Raw genomic sequence first — 13,210 nt, 5'->3', positions numbered from 1 at the left:
TCCAAGGGAGCCTTGTTTCTTTATAATCAGGCAAAGCAAACTGGCTGCCGATCATCCAATGAAAGAGCAAAATGCATATTCGTCAGGTGCAATTATCTGCTTAAAATTGTCATTCTTGTCAGCACATCATCCTGTATAAACAGGACATGTGCTGCCGAGAACGACAGCATGTGCGCAAAGAATGATATATTACTAATTCACATTCGCTTGGCCTGTATCTAAACAGGCAATTAATTGACCGCTGATCAGCAAACAAGTTGCCAATCAGTGATGGTTTAATGTTGCCTGTCAGCTGGAGTAAAGGCAGCAGAAAGCTGTGTATGCCAATGAAACAAGAGCCAACTACTAAGGCTACATTCACATTTCCGTCATTTTCCCTCAGTCACAATCCGTCGCTTTGAGAAAAAAGTGAATCCTGCAAAATATTTTTCCATAGACTTGTATTAACGATGGATTGCAACTGATGGCTTTGCGTTGCATCCATTGCACAATGGATCAGTCGTGGAATGAATGACCGTCAGGCGGAAGCAACGCACAGTGTAACGTTTATTGTGTGCGTAGAAAAAATGGACAGCGACGGATCCGTCGGCATCTGTTGTTTGTTATAATGGAAGCCTGTGGGCGCAGGATCCGTCGTCGTCTCGCCCGCTCTCTCAGAGCAGGGTGATATAGCTTTTTAATAGCAACTAATCTTTGGTAAAAAGCGTTCCGACGGATCTTTTATTTTTTTTTTTACCCGATCTGTCACATCAGTTTTAACACAATTTGTGATGGATCTATCTCATCAGTCACAAAATGGATTGTGACTGATGGCAAAAAACTGATGTGTGAAAGTAGCCTAATCTTTTACAATATACATATCAAAATGAGCCATTACATTATTCTAGGTACTCTATAACAAGACTAAATTAGAATATCATTTAAAGCTATGCACAAGAACAATACTGATCATCACTTGCTGTGAAAAGGAACAATCCGCTAAGTAACCTAATGGCATTGTCCCCATTATAGTCTGGATCAAAAATGGCAGATCAGGAGCAACTTTCATTTTCTGCCATTAGTCATACCTACAATCTACACCGTGTGCAGAATTATTAGGCAAGTTGTATTTCAGAGGATTTTTTTTTATTATTGATCAACAACTATGTTCTCAATCAACCCAAAAGACTCATACATATCAAAGTTTAATATTTTTGGATGTTGGAGTGGGTTTTTTTTTTTAGATTTGGCTATCTTAGGAGGATATCTGTTTTTGCAGGTAACTATTACTGTGCAGAATTATTAGACAACTTAATAAAAAACAGATATATTCCCATCTCACTTGTTTATTTTCACCAGGTAAACCAATATAACTGCACAAAATTTAGAAATAAACATTTCTGACATGCAAAAACAAAATCCCAAAAAATTAGTGACCAATATAGCCACCTTTCTTTATGATGACACTCAACAGCCTACCATCCATAGATTCTGTCAGTTGCTTGATCTGTTTACGATCCACATTGCATGCAGCAGCCACCGCAGTCTCCCAGACACTGTTCCGAGAGGTGTACTGTTTTCCCTCCCTGTAGATCGCACATTTTATGAGGGACCACAGGTTCTCTATGGGGTTCAGATCAGATGAACAAGGGGGCCATGTTATTATTTTTTCATCTTTTAGACCTTTACTGGCCAGCCACACTGTGGAGTAGTTGGATGCATGTGATGGAGCATTGTCCTGCATGAAAATCATGTTTTTCTTGAATGATACCAACTTCTTCCTGTACCACTGCTTGAAGACGCTGTCTTCCAGAAACTGGCAGTAGGTCTGGGAGTTGAGCTTCACTCCATCCTCAGCCCGAAAAGGTCCCACAAGTTTATCTTTGATGATACCAGCCCATACCAGTACCCCACCTCCACCTTGCTGGCGTCTGAGTCGGAGTGGAGCTCTCTGCCTTTTACTGATCCAGCCTCTGGCCCATCAAGAGTCACTCTCATTTCATCAGTCCATAAAACCTTTCAAAAATCAGTCTTAAGATATTTCTTGGCCCAGTCTTGACGTTTTATCTTATATTCCTTGTTCAAAAGTGGACGTTTTTCAGCTTCCTTACCTTGGCCATGTCCCTGAGTATGGCACACCTTGTAGCTTTTTGATACTCCAGTAATGTTCAAGCTCTGAGATATGGCCAAACTGTGGCAAATGGCATCTTGGCAGCTTCACGCTTGATTTTCCTCAATTCATGGGCAGTTATTTTGCGCCTTTTTTGCCCAACATGCTTCTTGCGACCCTGTTGGCTATTTGCCATGAAATGCTTGATTGTTTGGTGATCACACTTCAAACGCTTGGCAATTTCAAGACTGCTGCATCCCTCTGCAAGACATCTCACAATATTGGACTTTTCAGAGCCCGTTAAATCTCTCCCAAAGGAAGTTGCCTAATAATTAAGCACACCTTATATAGGGTGTTGATGTCATTACAACACACCCCTCTTCATTACAGAGATGCACATCACCTGCTTTACTTAATTGGTAGTTGGCTCTCAAGCCTATACAGCTTGGAGTGGGACAACATGTATACAAAGTATCATGTGATCAAAATACTCATTTGCTTAATAATTCTGCACACAGTGTATTACACCAGCTCCTAATAAACTCTTACAAGATATGGATCATTTTTAGGGCATGACATACACTTAGATGACAGACTAGATGTTTGCTGACTCCGTCTTGTTCCCAGTGACTGACATCCTACATTATGAATATAAACTTTTCATTAATGTCTTTTTATTGTTGGCGATTATATAACGCTGGGTCACTTTCCAATCCAGCTCTAACATACAATTAGGTTAATGCAGCCGCAATGTAATAAATCTGCATCTATAATACTTAACCTTCCCACCTTATGTCGAGAAATGTCAAATGAGGCCTTTGGTGGTCTTTTGTACCTTGGCTCGGAAGCCATTGCTGCAGGGCTATTTTACAAGCTCAATGATACTTACCAGCAGAGTAATTGTTTTCATTTTCTAAAGTAATTATACTGCAGACAATACTATCCTATTATATTACACTAGCTTTTATATTATGTCGCACTCTATGGCCAGCTATTTATCTACGGCATACGCCACCTACGGAACACAAAGCCAATCCCATGCTTACGTTTGATGGCTGGCAGGCCTCCTGGTCACATTGCAAACACGGTATTTCCGTCTCATCGTTCCACAATGAGTTACTTCAACCTTCAGACCTGCACCAAGGAGATATTTTAGTAAGCACATGAATGGTGTAAACAGACATGCTGCAAACATACACCAAGGCCGTGCCTGTCAGTATGAAGACATATGGACAGTCAGACACACACGTTAGAAATGACCTTTGAGGCCTATCTGGGCTGGCCACTTTAGGCCGAATATTAAAAAAGTATAATAAAGCAACATGAAAGTCCTTAATCCTCTGTGAAAGAGAATGTGTCCCCATTTTAGTTTTTATTATATTATTAAGTAATAAACTATTAATACATAATTAAACATACTCTTTAAGCTGTTTTATATTAAATTAGTTTATCTTTTGACTTGCATTATAGATAATACCTCATTCCTGAAAGACCGTCTGCACCGATGACTTATGTCCCATACCTTATCAGATTTCTGACGGCATCCTCTATTATGATACTGTTTTCTCATATGTGATTATAGCTATCAATTTCTTGGCAAGAAGTGTTTCTCTAAATACCCCTTGAAGTGAGATGTACCGTCCCAGAGGGGAGCAGTGAGAAGCTCCTGTCACACTGAATTACAGGTATTGTAAGGATATAGGACTGCACTGCGCATGGACTATTTTTTTTTATTTCCACAGAACCCCTTTAATAATTTAAATATGATCGGACTTTAAAGACAAAGCAATAATAATGCCTTTTTTTCTCATTTTTATTTTCAGATTCGGAAAAGCACCGGTGATATGAACTTTTAGGCTTTTAAAACGTTATGGTTTACACATTTTTATAGCTTCCTTTAACCTGCAATACAATACATTGCAGTTGCTTAATGTACCTCTTTTGGCTGGACTCCATAGCCATGTAACCCAGCGGCACCTCATAATTGTGCTGCAGGGAGAAGGTGAGTGATGGGTAACAAAACAACCCTCCCCTAGGATCTAATCACTTTAATAGTGCTGCTAACGACTGACTGTGGTATCTAAACTGTTAAAGGGAATTATCACTAGGTTTTTGCTAGCTCTTCTGAGAGCATGATGTAGAGGCAAAGACCCTGATTCCAGTAAGGTATACTTGCTGAGCTGCTTGGTACAATTTTTATAAAAGAAGTGTTTTATCTGCGAAAGAACTAGCAGTTATCTGAATGCTGAGCTCTGTATAACCCCGCCCACACCACTGATTGGCAGCTTTCTGGCTATGTACAGCGTACGTACAAAACAGCGAATTAGTACTGGGGGCGGGATTATACAGGGCTCATGAATATACTTGACTACACAGCAGCAGGTTTACTAGTCCTCTTAGGATAATCTCCAGCTGATAAAACAGTGATTTTGTCAACGCTACACTAAGCAGCCCAGAGACTGACACAGCTCAATTCAGAATCTCATTCTCTATATTATGCTGCTCTCGGGGGAGATGGCAAAAACCTGGTGACAGAATCTCTTTAAACAGCAGCAAATCAGAGCTAGTTTTTGGCAGATCACTGCTGATAAAAGCAGGTGCTGGCTGAATAACAGCAGGTACCCTGCATACATGGGGCATGCTCAGGAGACTCCAAACATTTCCAACTAATATTCACTGTACATTTATGACAGATGCAGGAAAAAGGGGTTTAGCTGAGACTTTGCTTGCACTATCTGAACAAATTTGGTGCATGTGTTGAGGCAGCTCCTGATGCATGCTTTAAATTCTATCTATCTATAGGGCCAGATTCAAGTGGTGTATACTGATAGAGTAAAATACTAGATTCCAGCGAGCGCTATATATAATAAATATAAATATTATAAATACATTTATTTCACGTGTGCCAAAAACCTGGTGTAAGTAACCATAAAATACTCAAAAACAAAAAAAGCTACAGCAGTATGTCATTTAAGGGCAATTCAAAACGATTTAGTTAATATATTTCTAAAAGTGTAATTTATAAAGACAAGGAAGACATGTTTAAAATCATAAACAACAAATCCTAAAGCTGTACCTCATGATAAAGCCGATATACTCTCACCTATTGTACCATCACCCATTCCCTGTAGACTGTGAGCCCTCGCGGGCAGGGTCCTCTCTCCTCCTATACCAGTCTGTCTTGTACTGTTAATGATTGTTGTACGTATACCCTCTTTCACTTGTAAAGCGCCATGGAATAAATGGCGCTATAATAATAAATAATAATAATAATAATACTACCACATGTACCGATATAACATTGCCAATGTATCACACGTGGAACAGCAACTACAACGATAAAGTTATCCCAAAGCATGTCATAACCCTTGGTTCATAAAACAAATAATAAAGGGTACTAAAAAACATATCTTTGTGTACATAAGAAAATAAAAAAAATAATAATATGGAAAGAAAAAGAGTGGTCAGGGTTTATAATATGAGACAGTGAAGTTCCCAAAAAATCCTTTGGGACTGCTTGATCCAATCTTTTTAAAAGAATTCTTTCACTTACCCTTTATCTCTTTGGTGAATTTTACCCGGTGAGAATCGGTCAGAGGTCGGGGTTGTTCATCAATGTTATGAATATCTAGAACTTCACACATGAACTGAATAACTGGTTGTGCTTTGTAGAAGGCAGTGGCAGAAACTGTAATGAAGCACAAACAAGAAATGTGGTTACGCTCAACGTGTACAGAATTTTTAACTGGAAGACATCTGGAGCCTACCAAGCACTCATTCAGGGAAGCTCCCAGAATTGCTGCTGCTACTGTTTTTATGGCAAAGTGAAATTTAAGGTGCGGGTGTTTCAATCATCGGTAAGATCTCACTGCACGTGAAAATGACCTATTGATTAAATCAGGATGTTGTGCTACATGTATATTAAACACACTAATATATATTATATATATATATACACACATATACACACATTCATATACATACATATATACATATACATACACACACACACACAATACATATATACACACACACACACAATACATATACACACACACACAGAACACAGGATCCACCAATCACAACAGGATATGATATCCATAGTGACATCACATGTGGTGTCAGACACTGGATGAAGTGGTTGGCATTACTCTGGAAATAACTTAACATGTTAATTAACTGACATTCCCTTTAATATTTGGAGAACACATTGTATTACAGTTCCATCAAAGAATTCTCTATAAATAAAAAGCAACATAATTCACTTCAGTACTTCATGGTGAAGAGATGATCATGTATGTCCTGCCATGCCGGGAGCAGTACAACCCTCGCTGGCAAAGATATATAGTCAGAAATTCCCTGTGTTTCTATTACACGTTACATTCTGATTTGCCATTAGCTTCCACATTCCAAGCACCAAATCTCCATATGAATGAATATGAACATCAGCTATGTAGGAAAGCCACAGTAGTAGGTAAACTTACTTGACACTTCCGAAGCCTGGAAATTCCAAAGACACCATACATGGCAACACAGACTGTTATGTACAGGGGGAAAACAATCCCTGCAGCCTTATTCAGTGCATCCAATACCGTGTAAGACGTTTACAAGTCCAAGACAGAAAAACTAAATATTAATGTACAGCTCGGCATAGCTGAACCTAGAAACATCACATTAACGAGTTCATATACAGTACATTGTATATGCACGACACAATCGTCACACTGTGACTACAACTTATATTGTGTTATGGACAAGATTATGAGTATTAAGAGTATATAAGAGTTATATGAAGATATCCAAAAAACAGGATTTAAGATAAGTGCTTGAACTGTGTACCTGCATTCAGACATAAGACTCATCAGTCTGGACTTTCATGTGACAAGTGAATCATGCTGACATAGCTTAAAGGGGTGGTTCACCCATTTTTTTTATTTTCCCAATGAGTGTCGCTTACCATTATATGCATCTTCTCCATTGGCTTGTATTTCCAGTTCTGGCACTGAGCGGCGCTATCCTGCACGCTCAGTGCCTGTCACATGACCCCCTGGAGTTGTGGCCGCCAGTATCCTGTGACGTCCCGGCATTTCCGGGCTTTCAAACTTGACGCTTACGTCAGAAGATGCCGGCGCCACTCACACTGACTGGGCTGTGGGCGGTGACTACCGCACGTCACAGCCCAGCATCGAGGGGAGGATCTGGAGGACGCCAGTGTGGAGCGGTGAAGGCAGAGCGCGCCACTTACCATCGGTCAGCTGTGGGAGGTACAGGCTCCAATGTGGAGTACAGGGGGGTTTCCTCCGCTGAAATCCACCCTGTCACGCAAGTATGTGATCACACTGTCCACCCGCCCGCTGTGCTCAGCTGTCAGGAGAGCGGTCGGTGTCGGCAGTGTGATCATATAATCCTACCAGCAGCACAAGTGACCGGACGCTGCATGGGACCAATCTGCTCTACTCTGTCACCTGCACAACAAGTCCCAGAGTGGAGACAGTAAGTGACATGTAGCATCCGGTCACCTGCACAACAAGTCCCAGAGTGGAGACAGTGATATGCTCTGCTCTGACATATAGTGTGCTATATGTCACTAACTGTCTCCACTCTGGGACTTGTTGTGCAGGTGACCGGATGATACATGTCACTAACTTGCTCCACTTTGTGACTTCTGCTGCATAGTACCAACTGTATACACCATGATTACCATGATTAGGCAGTGCACACAGGAAGGAGGGGAGGGAACTGTTGTGGTGGAGATCTGAGGGGAGGGAACAGTTTGGGTGGAGCTCAGAGTGGGTCTGAGAGAGATTGCTAGTTACTGCAAAGGATTACGGAAGTTGTAGTAACTGAACCCAGGAAGTCAAGAGAGCGATTAACTCCATCAGAGTTGGAGCCAGAAATGAAGATGTTATGCTAGAGCATGATAAAAGGTAATATTGGTTAAGGTAGATGCACAATTAGATTGCATCACTGTAAATTTATGGCCCGCCTTAACAAATGGCGCCCAACGCACCTTGAGACGGAGCTTCTAGATGACGGACGGCCATGCCGACACCTTGATTCGAAAAGGCAACTACACGAGAGGGGAGATTGCGCACTCCACAATGCAGGTGAGAAAATTTGTCTTCACTCATCTCGCAGACCTCATGCGTGTACTTGCATTTCGAAAGGGGGGGTTGGGCTGTCCCAGCCTAGACGCCTAATGACTGCGATCTCGAATGAGATAAGCCGTCCTAAGAGATCCCACCTCGTCATGTCATTTTTACCTTAAGCTGTCTGCATAAATGTTAAATGTTACATGTATGTGTTTTTGGGGGGGGGGGGGGGTTGTCTGTCCTGTGGAAAAAGCAGAAGTTCCACGTTTCGTTTTCCTTGAGATAACGTTAAAGGAAGTGAGGGAGTTGTGATATACAGTGACTTCTGGAATGAGCCAGGATATATGTGTGTGTAATGCAGGTGAGTTCAGCCACCTGGATAGTATATATAGTGTCTTTATTGTTATGTCAATCAATGTGTTGGTTCATTATTTTGACTGTCTGGAAGACAGGGAAGAATATAGCAGACACTGGCGTTTGAGCAAAAATGAGGAAGTGTCACGGTACAATAGCAGCTGTGTGAAAAAAGAGGAACTTATACTTTGTAAAATATAACTGTTCAGGTGGAAGAAGGTATACTGCGCTATACACCAATGTGTGACATGTCATCAATAATCTGTAATTGAAAAGGCTGAGGGTCCAGGTACAGAGTTATGGTGAGTGCCTTGAAAGCCCCGACTATATCTGGTGGAATATAATGTGTTTTCCGCGAGCCTAGGTAGGAGGAGCATTAGAGAGAGAATCCTAAATCTTGGTCTTAATCAGTGTTATTGAGTCTTGGATGGCCCGTCCTCATGAGGTGTATGTAGTGTGAACAGATTTTTCTAGTACTTGAGATATCAAAAACAGCTGGCGTATGTGAGGGTAAGTGTAATTTCTTATCACCCACGTGACATTGGTGCTCTAGTTCTTCCTGGAAGACGTTTGTATGTATAATGTACGCAGTTTCTGGTGTGGAACACCGTAGGAAAGTTGAAATTGAAAAAAAGAGAAGTGTTAGTTTTCTATTTTAAAATATGTGAATGAGGTCAAATTAGACCAGCAAGTTTAATTGTAAGTGACACACGTATGTTGAAAAAGAGAATGGAGAATTCTCCCAAGGGGGGCGATTAGATGAGAATTGATTGAAGGTACAGGATGTGATATTGAATGTCAAGGGAAGTGAAAGTATTGAGATGGTTTGAAGAAATGTAATTCTGAATCTAGTAACTACACTATGTTTATTTTACCTGTCTGTGAAAATGGCTTCTCCAGGCCAATCATTAGAAGCAACGCCCTCCACCCTATCAGCTGTCCCCATAGGGTGGACTTGTGTACTGTCTGTGGAGCACTGTGTCCACGTAAGCCCACCCCATTATTTCCTGTCCTGAATGTAAATTACTTTCTGTCACTCTGTGTTTTGCCCAGCCCTGGAGTAAGGTATGGTATGGAAGATATTATGTCAGGGTCTGACAGGAGATAGGGATATGCTGGAAGCTCGGCCCTGACCACCATTAGGTCTACCGTCGAGATGAGGGAGAGCACAGGGTCCCTAGTCAAAGGATCAGCCCAGGGGTCCCTATATAATCCCTATTCCCAGTGACAGATTGAATACCTCGTGAATGTAGATGGCACAACCCATGTCCCTCCCTCCCAGGCCTCGTCAGACACCATTTTTGGCCAACACCTACTTCCTCTTTTAGCGGTCGTTTTAACTCAGACACTACATAGTTCCTCTTTTGACGCCATTTTAGTCTGTCCGACAGCCAGTTCCCTTTTCCAGCCGCCATCTTAGGACCCAAAGCCACTGCTCTGTTTATTGCTGATGCAGTAGAGGCTGCAAAAGAGGGACATAGGGACCTGAAATCCACACTACGTTTTTGGTCATATATGCAGTTGTGCCCCATTGTGTTCCCACTAATGAACCTTTACAAAGGACATTGCTGATTGTCCTGTGGAAACCTTTACCCTTCACTTTTACATGTTTGTTTTTTGCTGTACCTAGTATACAATTTATTAGACCATATAAACTTCTCACTATTAGTCCTGGTGGACAGTGAATATTTTTCTGCCTATGGCAGTTGTTACTTAGTCTAGTTTTGAGATATTCTCGCTTGTATGTTATCCTGCCTGGTATCTTGCACAAGAGTTCCCTGATGTAGAGGGTGGAGGATCGTGTGGTCCTAAGGGGATTTTGATCATCAGGAGTTGGCATATATTAGCGTTTTTGTTTGCAGCACCCAGTAATCCTTTGTGTCTTAAGCTGGGTTCACACATAGCGACAGCGACAACGACATCGCTGTTACGTCACCATTTTCTGTGACGTAACAGCGACCTTGTAAGTCGCTGTTATGATCGCTGCTTAGCTGTCAAACACAGCGACGCAGCGATCATAACGTCACTACATGTGCAGAGAGCAGGGAGCCGCGCACACTGCTTAGCGCTGGCTCCTTGCTCTCCTAGCTACAGTACACATCGGGTTAATTAACCCGATGTGTACTGTAGCTACATGTCACAGTGCAGAGAGCAGGGAGCCGCGCACACTGCTTAGCGCTGGCACCTTGCTCTCCTAGCTACAGTACACATAGGGTTAATTACCCGATGTGTACTGCAGCTACATGTGCACAGAGCAGGAGCCGGCACTAGCAGCAAGAGCAGCGGAGACTGGTAACGAAGGTAAATATCGGGTAACCAGGGAAAGGTCTTCCCTTGGTTACCCGATGTTTACAGTGGTTACAGCTTTCCACAGCTGCCAGATGCCGGCTCCTGCTCCCTGCTCGCTTCATTTTGTTGCTGTCTCGCTGTCACACACAGCGATGTGTGCTTCACAGCGGGAGAGCGACGACGAAAAAATGAAGCAGGACATTCAGCAACGAGCAACGACCTCACAGCAGGGGCCAGCTCGTTGCTGGATGTCACACACAGCGACAGCGACGGGACGTCGCTGCAACGTCACAGAAAATGGTGACGTAGCAGCGACGTCGTTGTCGTCGTCGCTGTGTGTGACACCACCTTTAGTTTGCAGGGTCTGACAGGAGATAGGGATACGCTGGAGGCTCGACCCTGACCACCATTAGGTCTACCGTCGAGATGAGGGAGAGTTCAGGGTTCCCAGTTACAGGGTCAGCACAGGAGAAATAGAGTATGTATGCTCCACTGCTATTTCTAGTTGTGTATATGTAGTCAGGAAGGAAGGGGGGGTGCTGCTTGCTAGTTTCCAAACACTCTTGTGCTTTTTCCCCAGGGTTTTAGGGGATCTTAGTTTTTAGAATTTCAGTGTTCCCCTGACCCCAATTTACACCCATTGCTCTTTCTTACAAACCTGGGTATAGTCCTTTGTATAAGGTCTCCGAGAGCCCATATGCAAACTACAGCTGGTAACTCCTAATTACAGAGTGAAGGACCAAGACACCCTCCTTCAAGTGGCAAGAGGTATGGAGATGAATCTAGCAGCTTACAAGATCACCTCACATACAGAAGATGTGCTGCATTCACAGCCACCTGAAGGAGTATCATCACGTCATCTCCAGCCCAAAAGTCATTCTACCTATTTGCCATGGAGGAAGACAGCAGCCCTTTGAATACTACTCTGCCAGATTGAACACCTACCTAAAGCACCAGTTGAAGATCAATGCCCGTATGACATCACTGCTCCCTGACAAAGTCACCATCTCCCGGTGTGCGGTCCTTAATTTTGCTAAACTTCTCCCTCTTCCAAGGGGGAAGTGTCCCACCTCTGACACCTTGGTGGAAGAGGTAGTCGACTCTGGCATAGCTGAGGCAGGAACCTCTGGATTCGATACAGTGACGGATACACCTTTGGACCCTGACTTAACCCCTTTGCGGATGGAACTCACAGCGAACACACAGAGTACACCAGGAGTACGACACAACGGAGGGCCATGGCACTAGGGAGAGGGAAGTGAGGTCACGTCCTGACAGTCACCTGAGCCTGAACCCTGCACTCCCTAACGTCCTTATACAGGTCCCACCCACCCCATCGCCAATAATGTGCCTAGGACCTCGCTGACCCTAAGCTCAAGGCCAGCGAGATGCTAGTCTCGTAGTCGCTACTGACATAAGAAAACACGGGGTAAGACAAACAAGTGGGGAAAGACAAAATAATGAAAAGTCAAAGGTTTCTTCAGCAGCAGCTTCGCAGCTGTACCAACACCACAGCACAGCACTGATAAGCTCCTTCCATATGTACAGCTTTAGGTTTAAGTTATAGCCGACATGGAGTAGAGTGAGGAACAGTATCTATAGCAGAAGGGAGTGCCTGAAGCTGAGGTTACAACTACCTGTTAGATCACTGCAGGATAGAAATGAACCTTAACCCCTTCAGTGCCAGATGGAATTAAATATGCTCCAAGTCAAGGTAAATGTCGAGCGGGCACTAAAGCGGATCTATAAGCCACAATGCACATTGACCTTCTGATCCCAGATCGCCACGAGATCACGTCAGGCTGTGCCACACTCATGACGATGACACTGGCATGAGCATATTATCGAATTACGGGTCACAAAGTGATGTATGGATCCAGATTAAGCCTTACTCCCTTACTGCCTTAATTCCATTTGTATCTAACTTTTGATTCAAACAGCAAAGACTCAATTCGCAAAGATAGAGGGAGGCTCCATGGCACTCACTTAAGAGCACATGTCCCATCAGACCAGTCGCACAACCCTACCATAATTAAAGGATTCAAAATGCAGAAGAACACTGCCGTATTTCGGGGGGGGGGGGAATAGGTGGGTAAACAGGATAACATCCCTAAATAAGCTTGACCATCTGTTTCCAAACTAATACCAATGTCCTACAAACAAGATATCAGATCGCAAGCTCTTCTCAAGGCAGTGACCAGCAGAGGTCATGTAAGTCACTTTGAGCATAATTGCATTTTGCAATATAAATCTGTATTTCTTGATCCATATCTTTATATGATCCTCAACCATACTATATATTGTTCTTATAAAAAAATTAATGCAATTCTGTTTGGGTTTTTTTTTGTTAAAGTTCCAAACTAATATCTTTTTTCTGAAGCTCACC

At 42.7% G+C, this 13,210-nt stretch overlaps 1 protein-coding gene across 1 annotated transcript in view; it reads right to left on the bottom strand.

Moving 5' to 3' along the window:
* The window catches only part of LOC142291476 (protein argonaute-3), a 169,381-nt gene that overhangs the window by 54,741 nt on the left and 101,430 nt on the right, over positions 1-13,210 (bottom strand). Inside the window, exons 6-7 of the mRNA XM_075336030.1 lie at positions 5,643-5,777; positions 3,136-3,223 (exon numbers count right to left, since the gene is read on the bottom strand). Of these exons, the coding sequence (XP_075192145.1) occupies positions 3,136-3,223; positions 5,643-5,777 (223 nt within the window). The remainder of the gene's footprint in view (positions 1-3,135; positions 3,224-5,642; positions 5,778-13,210) is intronic.

The sequence above is a fragment of the Anomaloglossus baeobatrachus genome, chromosome 2, assembly GCF_048569485.1.
Source record: "Anomaloglossus baeobatrachus isolate aAnoBae1 chromosome 2, aAnoBae1.hap1, whole genome shotgun sequence".
Classification (NCBI taxonomy): domain Eukaryota; kingdom Metazoa; phylum Chordata; class Amphibia; order Anura; family Aromobatidae; genus Anomaloglossus; species Anomaloglossus baeobatrachus.
This window is presented reverse-complemented; position numbering and strand designations above follow the sequence as displayed.